This window comes from Diabrotica virgifera, chromosome 8 (genome assembly GCF_917563875.1).
Source record: "Diabrotica virgifera virgifera chromosome 8, PGI_DIABVI_V3a".
NCBI classification, from domain to species: Eukaryota; Metazoa; Arthropoda; class Insecta; order Coleoptera; family Chrysomelidae; genus Diabrotica; species Diabrotica virgifera.
The window spans coordinates 184,061,033-184,080,217 of record NC_065450.1 but is presented as its reverse complement, the minus strand read 5'-3'; the positions used below and the strand labels follow the sequence as shown (position 1 = coordinate 184,080,217).

General features: G+C 33.8%; 1 protein-coding gene across 5 annotated transcripts in view; it reads right to left on the bottom strand.

The window, feature by feature from the left end:
• Positions 1 to 19,185, bottom strand: part of LOC114337269 (zinc finger protein 474-like) — a 296,452-nt gene that overhangs the window by 75,164 nt on the left and 202,103 nt on the right. For all 5 annotated transcript variants that reach the window (XR_007700087.1, XR_007700086.1, XM_050657987.1 and 2 more), the window contains exons 6-7: positions 4,347 to 4,442; positions 3,582 to 3,831 (exon numbers count right to left, since the gene is read on the bottom strand). Coding sequence is in view for 3 of the 5 variants with exons in the window: in XM_050657987.1 (XP_050513944.1) it covers positions 3,582 to 3,831; positions 4,347 to 4,442 (346 nt within the window). In the remaining 2 variants the exon portion in view is untranslated. The remainder of the gene's footprint in view (positions 1 to 3,581; positions 3,832 to 4,346; positions 4,443 to 19,185) is intronic.

Genomic DNA, 19,185 nt, shown 5'->3' with positions numbered 1-19,185 from the left:
GTCTATGTATGAAATTTAATAAAAAAATGTTTCATCCGGCGTGCAGATTTTTTGCATGTACATTTTGACCTCCTATTCGGATCTCGTACTATCAGTGATAAAGTGGTTTTAATAATATAGGTACTGTTACTATGAAACAAGTAGATAAATTTTGTACATCTTTAATAACTAAAATTGTTTTTTACATGCCGTGCATCTCTTATTGAAATTTAGTTAGTTTCATCTCATTTTATTACACAACGTATTATGTTTTACATCTTTTGCGTTATTTTACCGGTTATTAGCGTGCTTATTACTGTATATATTAGACCTGGATCCCGCGCACCAAAAAAAGTTGATTAATAGCAAGCTGAAAATTTGTTAATAGCTTAACGGTGTCTAGCGGGACAAACTTTGATGTATGGAAACACTGGAACAGGGGAATTTTTAATTGTGGAACAGGTTAAACATTTGGAACGTCAGACTACGAAAACGTTCCATATATATTGTCCGACAGAATTTCCAATTGATTTGTTACCGTTTCATTAAACTCTCATGCAAAAATCAGACTGATGTTTATCACCAACTGGACATTGTAATGATTGGAACACGAAGAACGTTTCAAATGACAGGAATCATGTTGGTTAGCAATAGCAGTCTGATTTTTGCATTAGAGTTTAATGATAGGGTAACAAATCAATTGGATGTTCTGTCCGACAAAATGCATGGGACGTTTTCGTAATTTGACGTTCCAAATTTTTAAACTGTTCCACAATTAAAACTTTTCCTGTTCCAGTGTTCCCGTACATCAAAGTTTGTCCGACTAGACACCGTTAAGCAATTAACAAATTTTCAGCTTGCTATTAATCAACTTTTTTTGGTAAGCGGCATCCAGGCCTATACTGGGTGTTAGTAAATAAGTATGAAAAATTGTAAGGGCTAATTCTACATGAAAAATTAATGCCGGTTTGTTCTATAAACATATTTCCGCAAATGCTTAGTTTCCGAGATACGGGGTGTTGAAATTTTTATTTCAAACTGCCAATTTATTTGTTGCTCTAAAACCAAATGAAATGAATATGAAATTTGGTGAGTTTTAGGAGGTAGTTATTACGCATTTTTTGACATATAATTAAGAATTTTGTATTCATCATTGGCGCGCCTACGGGCAATGGTCTGAATTTTTTTAAAGAAAAAAATAGTACGCCACTGAGATATTTCGAATTAAAAATTATTTTTAAATTTCACGTCTAATTTATGATAACAAGAATGTGTGTGTACTTTGTACGCACGTAAGAAGTTATACTTCTACTACATATTATGTGATTTTTAAGACTATACCAAAAATTTAAAAAAATAAAACAATAAAACGCACACAAACACATTGAAAAATGCCACAAAGAAAAAATGATTTCTGGACGATAATAATTGTTGGCAAAAATTTTAAATACGCATTTGCTGAAAAAAAAATTATATAACAAATATACTTACAATCATAATATGCATAAAAAAATAAAAAAATAAAACTTGCATCGGGAATTGAACCCTTGAATTTCGTGCCGCTTTGACTCGTAATCGAAGCGTAGACTCACTCGTCCAATCGCACATTATTTATCATTTGGAAAAATACGGTAACCGAACGTTTTACTGTTTGACAATTGTTTTGAAAATTATGTAGTTTAAATTTTGTGGAAGAAAATATAAAAATATAACAAAACAGTAAGAAAACAATATATTAGATGAAGATTGGTAGAACTTTTGTTGGTATTCAAATTAAGTATGTAAATCAAAGCATTACATACCTACTAGATAAATAAATCTACGCCAAAAAATCATAATTTAAAAATAAAAATCGAATCTAATTTGGGATTTCTCTCTAAAATCCGCATTCTTGAGAAAATAAATGTATGTATTTCAACCTAATCCAAATGTATAATTACAATATGATTATAATAAAAACTAGGTACTTACCAAATTAGAATGAGTTTTCCTTTTCCAAAATAGTCCAAAAGTCGAAAAATATAGGTATATGAAAACTATTTAAAAAGGCAGTATAAGTATTAACTAACTTTTGTTTGTTGTTTCTTTTCACACAAATTTTAAAACGCAACAACCATAAATAATCTAACTTCAGCTGTGCCACAGCCGCCATATCGAATAATTTTTGACATGTCATTTGAACATCCAATCAGAACAAAGTTATAATGCGCATGCGCCCGGTCGCTAGGTTTTCCCATATAAAAATTTACCCTCTATCGCCGGTAAAGAAGTATAACTTCAAAAAACCTTTCTTGCCTTTTTTTCATATGATGCACCGTTTTTATGCAGAAAAATAAAACATCTTGACGCGTATTTTTCATTTTTTTTTAATACATTATCAAGAAATATCCAATATAATAATACTAAACTGGAACAATAACAGAAAATATTACTAATAAGATTTTAACTAAGTGGATAGCTACAAAAAATGTTGAAAATGACCTCCTTTAGAGGTTATAGAAGAATTTTATATTCATCATTGGCGCGCGTACGGGTAATGGTCTGAATTTTTTTCAGTACGCCACTGAGATATGTCAAATTAAAAATAATTTTGAATTGCTGGTTAAATTTATGACAAAAAATCTTTCTTGCCTTTTTTTCATATGCGGCGCCGTTTTTATGTAAAAAAAAATAAAACATCTTAACGTTTACAAAGTATTTGAACTAAGTTTCTATGCATATGGAAACTACCGCAAATACTTTGTAAGCGTTAAGATCTTTTATTTTTTTTTGTATAAAAACGGCGCCTCGCATGAAAAAAAGGTAAGAAAGATTTTTTGTCGTAAATTGAACGAGGAATTCAAAAATGATTTTTAGTTTGACATATCTTAGTGGCGTACTATTTTTTTCTTCAAAAAATTCAGACCATTGCCCGTACGCGCGCCAATGATGAATATAAAATTCTTCTGTTACCTGTAAAGGAGATCATTTTAAACATTTTTTGCAGCTTTACATCTAGTTGAAATCTTATTAGTAATATTTTCTGTTATTGTTCTAGTTTAGTATTATTACATTGGATAGTTCTTGATGATGTATTAAGAAATGAAAAATACGCGCCAAGATGTTTCATTTTTCCGCATAAAAACGGTGCATCATATGAAAAAAAGGCAAGAAAGGTTATTTATCAAAAATTAAACGTGGAATTTACAAATAATTTTTAATTTGAAATATCTCTGTGGCGTACTATTTTTTTCTTTAAAAAATTCAGACTATTACCCGTATGCGCGCCAATGATGAATACAAAATTCTTAATTGTATGTCAAAAATGCGCAATAACTACCTCCTAAAACTCACCAAATTTAATCTTCATAGCTCTACTGGTCTTTGAGCAATAAATAAATTGGCAGTTTGAAATAAAAATTTCAACACCCCGTATCTTGCAAACGAAGCATTTGCGGACATATGTTTATAGAGCAAACCCGCATTATTTTTTCATGTAGAATTAGCCCTTAAAATTTTTCATACTTATTTACTAACACCCTGCATATAAATGGTTGTTTGTTTTACTTTATTATTTTGTGACTACATACTTGTATACATATTGGTTAAAAAGATTGACTTACCTATTCTTTTCTCTGGAGGAGAAGTCTTGATTTTTGATGGAGGCGGACTCTTCTCTGACGAATTATTTGCTTCTGTCCATTGCTTGTAGCATTTTTTCTCGTGGACTTTCAAAGAGTGAATTCCGAATTTTTTTCCGCAAATAGAACATTCAGCAGTAGGTGGACCTTGACCACTGCTTGGTCGATTAGAAGGAATGACTGTGTTTGGTGGTAATACGACATTCGTGAGGGATTGGTTGGAATTTCTAAACTGTAAGAAGAAGAGCATTATTTCAAATGTTTTAAATAATAATAAAAACAAATGTAAAAATAAAAAAAGAGAGATTTTGTTACAATGGGTTTTATTATTACTTGAACGACCCACATCGAGTTTAGGACCTACCTTTGGGTAGGTCCTTCTTCTGTTCTTATTATTGTACTATAATCAGGTATGCCCCACCAGTTTCTTATGTCTCTAAACCATCAGCGCCGTTTGCAACTTAGTCCTCTTCAACCTTCAATTTTGACCATTAAAATGGTTTTTAAAAGGTTATATATGTCGCCTCTTCAAATATGGCCTGGATATGAGGTCTTTCGATGTTAAACTATGTTTAGAAGCTCTCTTTGGCTATTAGGTCTTCTTAAGACCTCTTCATTTGTAATATAGTCGACCCGAGAAAAAATATTCTAAAATCGTTTGAAGTAGGTATATAATTTACCTTTACCATCCTTAAGATTTTACCAAATATTTAATAAACTATCTCTAAGTTTGGATCGAATACTTACTTCTGACTGAGGTAACTGTTTGCAACTTCTTTGATGGACAACTAGTCTGTCGGGATAAAATGTTCTTCCGCAGTTTGGACACGGTACCAGGTTAGCCTAAAAGTAATGAATTTAATTAATATACTTATAGTGTTTCCATCGGGAATTTGCCAACTGTCGGCCCTTTAGTCTCTTTGATGACAGTGCCGACCATTGGCGTGGAAATGAAGAAAAAGGGTCGGTCAGTTCATCAAACGCATATTTCGAGGCAAATGATATTTAATTTCTGTTTTAACTTTAAAAAGAAACACACACGGTTTTTGTATCTGTATATTTTTTTATATCAATTAAATAATTTTGTTAACAAATTCAAAAGATTATCTTTTGTTTTCCGGAAAATATGTTTTAGGTTTTTTTGGGTCATTCTAAAGAAGAAAGTTATTTTGTCATTTTTCTCAAAAGTTGATAGTTTTTTAGTTATAGGCGATTTAAAATCGGAAAAATGCGAAAATCGCTGTTTTAGAAGGTTAAAAACTCATTTTTAAATTATTATTTTTAAGGTTGCCAAGTGTTAAAATTAAAGCTTTAACATTCGTTTTCAAGATTCTGAAGAGTAGTCTGGTCTAACTTCAATTTAGACCTTTGTTTTTTAATTGCTAATAATGCGTGTCCATCCGATTTTTACGCCGGTGCGGTGGCGCTCTATTTCAACAATCTCCTATGTTGCCCCTGAAAACATTTTTTTAGTTTTTTGGGTGATTCTAAACACACAAGGTATCTTGTCATTTTTCTGAAAGTTAATAGTTTTGAATTATAAGCGATTTAAAATATGAAAAAGGCGAACCACATTTTCGAGACGTAAAAACTCATATTTAAGTTATTAATTTTAGGTTGCCAAGTGCGTAAATTGAAGCTTAAGCATTCATTTTCACGATTCTGATGGGTAATCGGGTCTCACTTCCAGTTAGACCGTTATTCTTTAATTGTTAATTATACGGGTCCATCCGATTTTTATGCCGTATATTATTTCAAAAATCTAATATTTTGCTATGAAAAACATTTTTTTAGATTTTCTGGCTCATTCTAAACAAAAAAGGTTTCTTGTAATTTTTCTGAGAAATTAATAGTTTTCGAGTTATAAGGGATTGAAAATATGAAAAATACAAAAATACGCATTTTTGGGACTTAAAAACTCATATTTAAATTATTATTTTTGAGGTTTCCATGAGCTTAAATTGAAGCTTAAGCATTCATCTTTAGGATTCTGAAGAGTAATCGGGTCTAACTTCCATTTAGTCTGTAAGTCTTTAATTGTTAATTACACGAGTCGATCCAATTTTTATGCCGTATGTATACTATTTCAGAAAAATCTTCTTTTGCTCTGAAAAACTAGATGTTCTTTGCTCTAGATTTTCTCGCTCATTCTAAACAAAAACGGTTTCTTGTCATTATTCTGAGAGGGTAATAGTTTTCGAGTTAAATATGCAAAATTTGAAAATACGTATAGCGTATTTTCGTATTTTTCAGATTTTAAATCGCTTATAACTCGAAAACTATTATCTTCTTAGAAAAATGATAAAACCATTTTTGTTTATAATTGGCCAAAAAACCTAAAAAAATGTTTTCGGGGCAAAATAGGAGATTTTGAAATAGCCTACGGCATAAAAATCAGATGGACGCGCATAATTAACAATTAAAAAACAAGGGTATACATTGAAGTTGGACCCGATTACTCTTCAGAATCGTAAAGATGAATGCTTAGGCTTCAATATAAGCTCTTGGAAACCTCAAAAATAACAATTTAAATATGAGTTTTTAAGCCTAGAAAATGCGTTTTTTCGCATTTTTCAGATATTAAATCGCCTATAACTCGAAGACTATCAACTTTTGAGAAAAATTACAAGATACCTTTCATGTCTAGAATGATCCAAAAAACCTAAAAAATATATTTTGGTGCCAAAAAGGGGATGTTTTGAATTTGTTTAAAACAATTGTTTTAACAATTTCTGACAAAAAAATAGCTCTTCACTCTTCAGATTTGTTTAAGGAGGATATTTTTGAATAGGAATCTGCAAAGAAAGCGAATCATAATTTTTTTCAGACTGGAGCGTCCTCACAATATGGACTATCTATTTTCTTTGTAATAAACTAATAAGATATAAACTGTTTATTGATAAACGTCCTTTGCAACAGTGTTAATCCTCCTACCCAATTTTTTATTTCTTCGCTTTTTTAAGGAATGATTATGTAACAGTACCTAATTAAACAATAATTGTACCTATTATATTATATCGTTTTATACCCGATTTTTGTTAATTCATGAATTCTCGAAACAATTGCATTATCAGCCATTCAAGTATATTCATTTTTGAAACAACGCGTTCACATTGAACATGCAAATCTTTTTTTAATTCGATTAATTATTTGGTAGCAAAAATATATATAACTCTCCACTAACTCCGCCACTGTTCAAATAAACGATTCAGAAATAATTTTGTTTGGTGACACGCAGGTGTACAATTATGAACGCGGTGTTGCTGCGTTCATGAAATACGATGCCGATTTAACGTTAGGCAGAGAGGGAAGAACTAACTAATAGTGTTCTTTTGTTGTTGAATTGAAACGAACTAGAAGTACTGGATGTGACCATCACAATTTGGTTTTTTATTACTTAAAATTTGATACTTTAAATGTTTAAACTCGTTTTAACATTAAAACAAAATTCTTAATATCGTGTTAAAATCATCAATATGGCAACGTCAATTTAAAACCCGCTACTTAATTCTGCCCAGACTACAGTGTTGCCGATACTCCAAAATGTCCTTTAAGTATAATATATACAAAGTTGCTTCAATTTATTAGTGAAGGCCCATTGAAATTTGAAGTACCTAGTTAATTAATTTATATATTTTTTAAGAATATTTTCATATTATCTTTCTAACAGTGTCATTGAGTAACAATTGAATACTAAAATAGAGAAAACATTTTCAGAATATATAAATTTGGGAATTTTAGGAAATATATCTGACAACCTTGATTCGAAAGCCGGTCTCTTTGATATCAATATGAATGCTGATTATGTTGGAAAATTATTGGTGGATAAACATACTTATTTGTAAAATTTTTACTGTTCACTTAATGTTAAGTATTATTTCAGGCCTGCGTGTGATGACCTAATCGATGATTTTTGAAGTTATACTTCTTTAGGCGCGATTGAGAGTAAAATTTCATAATACTACGCGCATGCGCACACAGACACTATGGCGTTTAGTTGCTAAATCTTTCTAGTTATGTATAAATATATCAGTGCAAGAAAAGGCGTGAAAAGAATATATTAGTGTTTTTAGTAAATATATTTATTATAATTTTTGTGTCATTGGATTGTCTTCCTCAGGAGTAAGATGAGTATTATTAAAACATTTCATTGTATATTTATTCACCTTGTCTGTTTGTTACCGTGAATTGTCATTAGGTATGTCCGCACCGATACAGACACAGTCTTCGTAGCGTATTTGGTATAGCATTCGGCCAGAGATCGAGAGGTCTTGAATTCGAATCCAGTGCAATCCTATACTTATTTTATTTTTTTGAAAGCAGTAAACACAAAATTAGTTTGGTGTTAAAAAAATTAAAACAAACTGTTTAAAGTATATTTATTTTTAAGAAATCATATAATAGAAGTATAACTTCTTACGTGTCTACAAAGTACACACACACATTCTTTTTTTTGAATGAGAATACGGGTCGTGTACTAACTCATTTGAAAGGTAATTCAATTCTCTGAGCAGTAATATACAATGATGAGCGCACTAATAACGCACTAATAACCGGCAAAATAACGCAAAAGATGGAAAACATATTAAGTTGTGAGATAAAAAGAAATAATGAAACTAGTTGAGGTGGGAAATTTAGTGATAAAAACATTTAAATGTACATTCTATTTATTGTTTTTAATCTTTAGACGTATCAGAGGAGTATGTCAACTAAAACTGTCACTGTCATAGTGGCAGTTGCCAAACTCGTGCGATTCGTCCAAATAGTGCGTCTAAATATTGTAAAAATACGTCCGATAACTTCTATTGAATATAAGAGCGCTTCTTCAAATACCGCTTCACTGTAGACAACGAGAAGCAGAATATCGTGGCTGCGCAACCTGATAGAATGGTACAGATGTACATCAAATGAACTTTTCAGAGCAGCCGTCTCTAAAATCCGAATAGCTATGATGATTGTCGACCTCCATCGCGGAGACGGCACTTAAAGAAGAAGAAGAAGTAGACAACGAAGGGTAGTGGGGGCAGCACGCCACTATGACGGACTCCTCTCTGTACTTTGGTTCTTGGGGTACTCTGGTTGTTAAGTGTTACTTTTTTTATGCACTTGTATTCAATTTTTTTTCTTCGGATCATATAAATTTATTAAAATCTTTCGGTTCTTTTCAAAACAAAACTACTCATCATTGTTGATAAAATCAAATATCTAATGTATCAGTAAATGATCTGCAGAGGTAATATAAAGGTATTTTTTACTGTTTAATTAAAAGTGTGCTTATATTAAACTTTAAAATATATTTGAATTAATCTTTTTTTTTTGATATACTGCATTTTTACAATCTACTCTAAACACAAAGTAATAAGTAAATAGTCTGAAAGTAAATTAACGTGAATTAGGTACCATCCAGTGACGGTTCTCTAAGTATTATTCTTTATTGTGGTAGGTCGTCTGGCCATATTCTCTTTAGTCTTCTTTCAGCAAGTGGTTGGGTGAATAAATTATTTATCAAGTCGTTGGTGTGGTCAGTGGTGCGATTTTGATATTTTATTGAACGATTTTTTATTAAGTCCTTGATTAGTGGGATGTCCAGATCATTGTGGAGTGTCTGGTTGGATACATACCATGGAGCTTTACTTATCATACGGAGAATTTTGGATTGGAATGTTTGCAGTATCTTCGTATTTGAAGGTTTACTGCAGCCCCATAGTTCTATTCCGTAAGACCAAACTGGAATAAGTATAGCTTTGTACAGAAGCAGTTTATTTTCAAGAGATAACTGAGACTTCTTGTTAGATAGCCAGTTCATATTTTTTAGTTTAAGATTTAATTGTTTACGTTTAATTTTAATGTGCGTTTTACATATGAGTTTTTCATCCAGATGCAATCCCAAGTATTTGACAACTGGCTTGATGGGAATCGGAGTATTATTTATAGAAACTTGAGGACATGTAGATTTTCTGGTTGTAAAAGTAATTTGTACTGATTTGCTGGCATTAACATTTATTTTCCATCGCTTGAGCCAATTTTGTAATTGGTCTAAATGATTTTGAACTTTTTGTGATGCTACATTAGGGTCGACATCCACTGCTAAGATTCCCGTATCATCGGCAAAAGTAGCTAATAAGGTATCATTTCTGGTTGGAACGTCGGCTGTAAATATCAGTTAGAGAAATGGGCCGAGAACGCTACCCTGTGGTATGCCAGATTGGATGATGTGGTAATTTGAGAAGTTGTCTTCAATTTTGACTTGGAAATATCGGTCAGTCAGATACGATTTTAGAATAAAGTATAGTTGGTCTGTCATGTGTAATTTTAGTTTATAGAGGAGACCTTGATGCCATACCCTATCAAATGCCTGTTGTATATCGAGAAACACTCCAGCGCAAAACTTTTTTTCTTCAAGAGTTGTTTTAATTATATTTACTATTCTGTGGCATTGTTGTATGGTTGAGTGTTCACGTCTAAATCCGAATTGGTGTTGTGGTATAATTTCGTTTATGGGGACAACTTGCTCGATTTTATGTAATAGTAGCCGTTCTAATACTTTCGACATTATTGGGAGTAGGCTTATCGGGCGATATGAATTTGCTTGTGTTGCGGGTTTACCAGGTTTCGGAATCATAGTAACTTGAGCTAATTTCCATTGTATTGGAAAATAGCGAAGACGTAGTATGCTGTTGTATATTACTGTTAATAACACCACTGCTTTTCTCGGTAGCTTCTGAAGTAATTCTCCTGTTATCAAATCATAGCCAGGAGCTTTCTGAGGATTTAGCATTTTTATTTGTTGTCGAACCTCTGTCGGAGTAAATGTTGTCAGAGGAAGAGATAGTTGACATGGAGTTTCGAGGTACTTTTTTATATCGTCATCTTCATCGTCATTGTTTTCTGGTGCTGAGAATACAGTTGCAAGGTGCTCTGCGAATACGGTGGTTTTTTCTTCATTTGTGCGGGCCCAGGTCATATTTGTTTTTCTTAAAGGTGAATTTGTTGTTGTCGGCCGTTTAAATTTTTTTGTAGCTTTCCATATAGAGTGGTCTTCACGTGAGAGGTTCGAAACATAAAACTGGAAGGAGTCGTTTTTTTCCTCATGTAGTGCTCTATTTAGTCTATGACTTATCCTATTAAGGTACGTTTTATTTAATGGATTTCTCGTTTGTTGCCATATGCTTCGAGCTCTTCTCTTTTCTGCTACAAGTTCTCTTATATGGAGGGGAATATTATGGTTTTCTTGCACACTTCTTTGACGCTGCTGTGTTGCTTCCCACCCTGCTGTTTGTAAAACTGTTGTTAAATAGTCTACTGCTTCCTCTACCTCTTGGTTTTCTTTTATCCTAAAATCTAGTCTAATATTTGTATTTACAGAATTTTGGAAAATATCCCAGTTTGTTTCTTTAGTTGTCAGTTTGGGTGGTATTCTTCTCCATATTATGTGTGTGCTTAAAGTTATTATTATTGTGCTGTGGTCTGATGTTAAATCGAAGTTTGATTCTATTGCACTATGGATGTCAGATATCCCTTTTGTTACAGCAAAATCTACCAAATCTGGGATTTTGTTGGGGTCCGTAGGCCAGTATGTGGGTTCTCCTGTTGATAAATATCTTAAGTTATTTTGTTGAATAGTATTCATTAATGCTCGACCTTTAGGTGTGATTAATCTGGAACCCCATGTGGTGTGTTTGGCGTTCCAGTCTCCTGCTACTATGAATTTGGATCCAAGAGTTTGTATAAAATCATGATACTCTTCGCTTGAAATGGGATGTCTAGGTGGGCTGTAGATAGATGCTACACTAAGAGAGGTATTTGTTTCGAGTTTAATGATGGCTGCTTGGATTTTTTCCGTGATGTAAGGTTGGACTGCATAGTGTTTAATTTTTGATTTAATAATAACGGCAGAACCTGCATGTGCTCCTCCGTCTGGATTTTTTTTTTCTTCTTTAAAGAGGGGGGGTCTGGAATCTTCAAAGGACACCTCAGTCCAGAACGCCGCCTGACTGACCTTGTTGCAGGATTCATTCTTCGTAGTACCAGCGATAGTTCCCGAGGTGCTTTAAAACGCTCTCTCGTCGCCGAGGCTACGCCGAATGCCTACCTGCTAAACCAGACCCTCCTCTGTCATCCAGCGCTCCGAAAACGGACTGGCCGCTGCAAGGTCGACATCGCTTCCGAAGCACTTTACCTTCATTTATCCACAGACTGTAAGCAAGGAGGCCCTTCATTTTCCCCGTTCCCCCTTTTTTTGGTCCCAAGATTGGGCTTTTTTTTCTCTTTCTTTTTCTTACTAGAGCTTCTTTCCCACAGTCTGTCTCATACAATATATCTTACTTATTCGCCTCTCGTCAAAACTTATTCCCTCTGCCTTCTACTCGCCATATATTTTCCTCTCACCCCTTGGTACAGCAGTTTTTCCTCCTCTTCTTTCTTCTTGATCACTACACGGATATAGTTGTGTATGCTAGTCCAACCAGTTTTACTTTCAATCATTCTTTCAATCATTTCTCGCACTGTCAAAAAATTCACACCTGTCTTTCTTTCCATTCTATTTCTTTCTACTATCCATCTGTTGCACTCTAGCATGGTATGTGTAACAGTGTCCGGGTGTCTGCAGTATAGACATTCGTCAGTGTCAGCCTTTCCAAACCTAGAGAGGTAGGCTCTAAAACACCCGTGTCCTGTGAGCACCTGCGTCAGGAAATAGTCCAGTCGCCTGTGACCACAATCCATCCAATCTTTTAAGTTAGGAAGCAACATCTTTGTCCACTGTGCCACATGCTCCATGTTGTTCCATTCTTGCTGCCATCTTTCAATTGACCTTTCTCTTTCCTGTCTTCTCTCGGCCATAGTAAGCTCAAGGTCTCTTCTCTCATACAGTTCTTTTCTTTCTACTACCAACACATGCAGCGGAACACATCCAGTGATGGCCCACAAGGCTGCGGCAGACACAGTCCTGTAGGCGCATGCCACTCGCAGCAGACTTGTTCTGTCCACCCGTGTAATGAGCCCCCTGTAGGCCCGTATCCCTACCGCTTCACTCCAGACTGGCGCTGCATAGAGGACGATCGACTGCACAACACCGTGCAAGGCCCTCCTCCTTTCGGATTTGGGTCCTCCAATGTTGGGCATCACCCTCCCCAACGCAACCGCACTGTTTGCAGCCTTCCGGGTCACCACCTGCACGTGCTCCCCCCATTTTCCATTCTGGTGCAACGTCACTCCTAGGTACTTTACGTGTTTCTTGGGTGTTAGACACGCTCCTGTACATTGTAGCTCCACACTTTGCCTGTTCCTTTTCCCCTTCAGAATGATGGCCTCGGTCTTCTCTGCCGCGAGTTTCAGTCCATGCTGTGTCATCCATTTCTTCACGACGCCGCCTGCTTTCCGTACCCGGTATTTAAGATCTGGCTCGTCCCGCGCCACTACCAGCACAGCGAGATCGTCTGCAAATGCGAAGGGAGATGTACCCTCTCCATATTCACAGTTCAGAATCCCGTCATATGCTAGATTCCATAGCGTCGGGCCCAAGACAGATCCCTGGGGAACACCTGCCGTCACATCCACGATCGTGCCTTTCTCCACCATAATTCTTCTTTCAGACAGATATTCCGCTACCACGTTCATCAGGTATCCAGGACACTCTCTCTCCTCCATTGCCTTCATTACCTCGTTCCACTGCAGCGTATTGAATGCATTCCTAACATCGAACAACAACAGGGCCGCCCAACGGTGTTCATCCCCTCTATTGCGCAATGCGTCGAATACACTCACGATTGCATCAATCGTGCTTCTCCCCTTACAGAAACCAAACTGCCTCGGGGACAAGCCTCCCGACCTCTCAATCATGCCATCGATACGTCCCCGCAGCATTCTTTCATACAGCTTACCGACGCACGGAAGAAGGCAGATGGGTCGATACTTTTCCCCAGTTTTGGGAAGCAGTACCAACTTCGATGTCCTCCAAGGCTCAGGAAAGGTCTGTGCTTCCAGCAGTGCATTCATGTGCTCCAGAAGCCACGCGGGCTCCGCCCGTCCTAGACACCTCACCGCCTCAGGTGATATCTGATCCTCCGTCTGGATGGTTTGCGTAGTACACAGTATAGTAAGGTATCTTAGTAACCGTTATTTCTGTGGCATGGCTTTCAGATATTAAGAGAATGTCTATATTATTCATTTTTAAAAATAGTGATATTTCTAGTACTTATATGGTTTGAAATTCCATTAGCATTCCACGACGCAATTCGTAACGACTTTGTCATTATTTTGTTACTTTGTTAATGACTGTGGTTAACATGGTTAAAATCATGCTATTTTGGTTTAAGAGTTGAGATAATTAATCTTGTGATAATGTAAAATTCAAATCAATTTATTTCATTTAATCCTGTCCTCTTGATGGTATCTAAAACAGCTATTACAATCATCTAGACGTCGCTAATAATTAATTAAAAAAACGTATCTCATTATTTTTTAGATAACGCATTAAGCATAATAAATTCAGATCTATAGTTACCCACCGAACTTGACCTTTCCAAGTAATAGAAATTATTGTCATTGAATGTAAAGGACACGGAATATTGAGCCGGGGGATGTATTACAAAGCAAACAAAATGTTATTTTACTTCCATTACAGTTGAATCGATTTGTTCATTTGTTGATCGCTCAGCAAATGAACACATGGACGGCGATTTGAAAAACCGCTAGAAATAAATATGAACACTAACAAGTTCGCGTGTATTTAATTTATTGCTAAAACTAAGGGTACGGCCAGAGTTGCGAGCGATTTATCGCGCGAGATAAATCGTTCACGACAATGTAGCGGGCGACAAGCGAGAAGCTGTCCACAGAAAAGCGATTTAAATATCAGTTTTTGTCATGAATCTCACACGAACGCGTCGAAGTTCCCTTCTTTTAGAAGATGATCCATTCATAGTGCTGTTTCACATTATAAGAATTTAAACGTTAGAAGGATTAGAACTCACGACGACATTCCAATGGTGGCGCATGTAATCATATGAAGATGAAGCCTTTCTCACTAGACGGTGGTTGGAACGTTCAGTGAAATCGCCTTGTTTATGCCGTCCTTCGCTTACAACAACAAACGGCAGCCGTGCCGTCTTTATGCACCCAGTAGCATAGGGGACTTAATGCGTCCTTTCATATGATACTGTCGTTCAGTCGCACGAAGGTAGTTTCTTTGCTTGTTTGGTACATTATTTTCATTTACACTTTGTGGCTGTTTAAAGTAGGTGCATATATTTTATATTATGATGTCTCAGATTGATAGTGAAATATTAATAACATTAATTGAAGCGAGACCTGTTCATTGGGACAAAACAATAGAAATATATAAAGATAGAAACTTGACGAGAAATCCTTGGAATGGTGTATGCATGCCGTGCACTTAACAGTGCACGAATTAATTTGAATTCATTAATTTGACGAATTAGGTGAAAGAAAAAAACCGGTTCTTCTTATTTCTCTTTCTTCGACGATAAAGTAAACACAACGCTATAATTTGATTTTGCTTCATATAAAATATACCCTTTATTCTACGAAATTATATTTTTTAGTTTCATAGGGTAAACAACTCGGTGAAAACTGGAGTACGGCTGCGGTCACGTCTTGTGTGAAATTATCTAAGAACAACATTTAAAATGAGGGGAACAACATTTAAAAATGAATGGATGACAGAGGGTCTTAAATTCTGTACATGAAAAACATATATTGGAATGTTGTTCTGAAGCTGTTTCCTTGTGGAATTTTTATAATGAACTAGTCTAAATGGGAAATAAGCCACAATTTAACTAAAAAATGATTTTATTAACGTTTCGACACCCAAATCGGATATCGAAACTTTAATAAAATCATTTTGTTAGTTCAATTGTGGCTTCACTTAGAATAGTTTATTACATAGAATGTATGAGCTAATTAGATGAGCTAATCCAAGATCCCACAAATAACTTAGTGGAACAACGATTATAAAAACAAATTAAGGCTTTTAATTAAAAACATAAGAAATAATAACTGACAAAATAGAAATTGTAAATTAATTAAATACGCATTAGAGTACATTAGGACAAAAGTATGGACAAAAAATACCCATGTGTAATGATACATCGTAATGATACTTATCAGACATCGTATCATGTACCTACCTCAGCCACACAGTGTAAATAAAAATAATATACCAAACAACACAGTAAAATATCTTCGTGCGACTCAATTCTTATTGTGTGAAAAGGACACGTGCGTCAAAACTATCGCACGAGAAAACCCTCGCACGTTCAAAATTCTTATAATGTGAAACAGCACATAGAGTGTTTGTTAAGAAGCAAAAGGAAGTATGGTGTACATCCCATTAATAGATATAGGAAAGCATACGGTGAATTTTATCACTTATACAAACAGTTACGAAAATACCCATACAGATTTTTCCAGTATCTCAGAGTGAGCTTTTGACGTACTTCTAAATAAAATTAAAATGGGTCTACTTTGCACTTCGGAAATTAAAATATCTTTGCAATTTAAAAATAACATCAAATTGAGCAGCTGTACTAGAACCCCAAAAAGGAAGACCATATCGAAGATGAGACTCGAACAACGAAAAATATGTTATTTTCGAAGATGCTAAATTGAGTTCCCTTGAGACAGATCTTATTGCATAGCAAGCTGAGGCGAGTTTCTAGGCTATTGATTATATTCAAAATAAGATAGCTAAAAGGAACTACAACGTTAACAGGGTTTTATTATTTCATATGGTTAATGGACATCTATATATGAAAAAACCGCGGAGTGCTACCATTTAAAGGGGTGCGTTTTTGAGAAATGGGTGAATTAGTCCCTGGGCACAGGTTACATTAGGGTGAGTTCTATGCACTTTTGGTACAAACATACCTACATAAAAATTGTTCCTGGTTAAATTTCCTATCTATATATCACTTTTTAAAGTCAATGATACTTTGTTTTACAAAAATATATTCAAGAGAAAAAGCACAAAGAAACCCAAAAGAAAGAAATTTTGTTTTGTCCCATAACTTTTGTCCACGAGGATATAGGTATAGACATTGCTTTACAGAAAAAAACCTACATATTTCTTCTTTAAAATGTTGTTTAGTAAAGGTAATTAGGATTTATAGTTTTCGAAATATAATTTTTCAAAATTCGTCACTCACAGCAATTTTGGGCAATTTTCCTTGTTATTTCGCAAATATTGTTCTGTAACTTTTTTTCTACGTAACTTTAGGTATATGCAATGGTACAGGTAATAGGAATAGAAGTAAATTACCTTTAAAATGGTCTATTGTATAAAGTTGTACGACTTTTTCTTTTCGAAAGAGATTATGGTTTTTCAAGGTTTTATACTTTTAACGATTTTTTATAATATAATATAAAAATAAAATAATATTATTATATAATATATTATATATTATATAATATTATATTATATATACTATATATAATATAATATTATATTTTATATTATATAATACCTAATATAAAAAAATATTATTTTTTACATTTTTTACGATTATTTTTGAAATTTCTCATTATAACTTTTTTTCTTCTACATTTAGGTATATATTATATTATATAATAAAAAAAGCTTATTTTGTTTACTTTAAGTTAGTCCTGTCGCCAGGGGGGGTACAACGGCCTCCTGTATTCAGATGGACTTACCCAAGTTTTTATTATGTATTTTGGCCCGTAGAACACGAATTTTTTGGGTAACAGTTGATCCGGATGTCGATAAGATTGTTATAAACAAAGAAGTTGAGGAATTACATAACAGCGATTTCTCGCAAAACAAAACCTGTTTTTGTATTTTTTGGGCCATTCTAACTAAAAAATGTTCCTACAAGTTTTTTCGTAGGATGCATAGTTTTCGAGATAAACGCGGTTGAACTTTCAAAAAATCGAAAAATTGCAATTTTTGAACCCGAATAACTTTTGATTAAAAAATAAAATAGCAATTCTGCTTACTGCATTTGAAAGTTCAAGTCAAATTCTATCGGTTTCGAATATATACATTGCTAAAAATTTATGTGTTTATTGCAAAAAAAAGCTATAAACACATAGTGTTTCCCGTGCCTAATACATGCGTTTACATGCATGCTACGTAGAAATAGCCTCGCTTGCACTTGTACCTACTCTACCTACTCGTTCGATTTTAAATGAGAAATCATTGAAAACATCACTCCAGCACTAGGTGTTTATACTTTTGTTAAACAATAAAATAATAAATTTTTAGCAATGCAAATAACTAAAACCGATATACTTTGACTTGTACTTTCAAACGCGGTAAGCAGAATTGCTATTTTATTTTTTAATTAAAAGTTATTCGGGTACAAAAATTGCAATTTTTCGATTTTTTTAAAGTTCCACTGCGTTTATCTCGAAAACTATGCATCCTACGAAAAAATTTGTATGAACACTTTTTGGTTAGAATGACCCAAAAAATACAAAAACATGTTTTGTTTTGCGAGAAATCGCCGTTATGTAATTCCTCAACTTCTTTGTTTATAACAATCTTATCGACATCCGGATCAACTGTTACCCAAAAAATTCGTGTTCTATGGGTCAAAATACATAAAAAAAACTTGGGTAAGTCCATCTGAATACAGGAGGCCGTTGTACCCCCCCTGGCGACAGGACTAAGTGTATTACAAAAAATTCTAGGATTATTTTTGAATAAGATATTATTTTTCAAAATGTAATAAGTACTTGCAACGATTTTTGATTTTAGGATTATTTTTTAAATTTCTCATTATAACTTTTTTTTTCTTGTACATGAATATACTATATATTGCTTAATAAAGAGGGCTTATTTTCTGTTCTTTAAACTGGTGTATCATCTATATTTAAATAATGGAAACCGAGTGATTCTTTGATATTTTTTTAACTGTAATATTTAAAATTATTTCTTTTACAAAAATTACATAAACATTAGTCTTAGAAAACATCACTTTAGTTAAAATTATTTAAATGTTCACATTTAAAAATTTTTTAAAATCAAAGTCCGTCTCTTTGTTAGCATTAGCTTCAATATCTTCCTCTGACACCTCAGTTATCTTAGAGTTCCCACAATTAGTACCCATGCACATGCACCCTTTGCAGAATATTGAACAACTTATTCCTATCTTCCTACAACCGCAGTTTTTTGTACATCCTTTGGTACATTTACATGCTATTTTTTTCAAGCAAAGCAAGGTGCAGGAGCTTTGACAGTAAATATTGGAATTAATCCATATTTTGAAGTTTGCCCTGCCGAGTCAAGTGGATCCAAAGTATTAAATATAAAAAAAAAAGATTCAATCATAACACACAATCACATAAAAAAGTTGTAATGAGAAATTTAAAAAATAATCCTAAAATCACAAATCGATGCAAGTAGGTACTTATTACATTTTGAAAAACCATATCTTATTCAAAAATAATCCTAGAATTTTTTTATAATACACCATTTTAAAGTAAACAGAATAAGCTTTTTTTTTTATTATATAATATATACCTAAATGTAGAAAAAAAAGTTATAATAGGAAATTTAAAAAATAATCGTAAAAAATATAAAAACTCGTTAAAAGTATAAAATCTT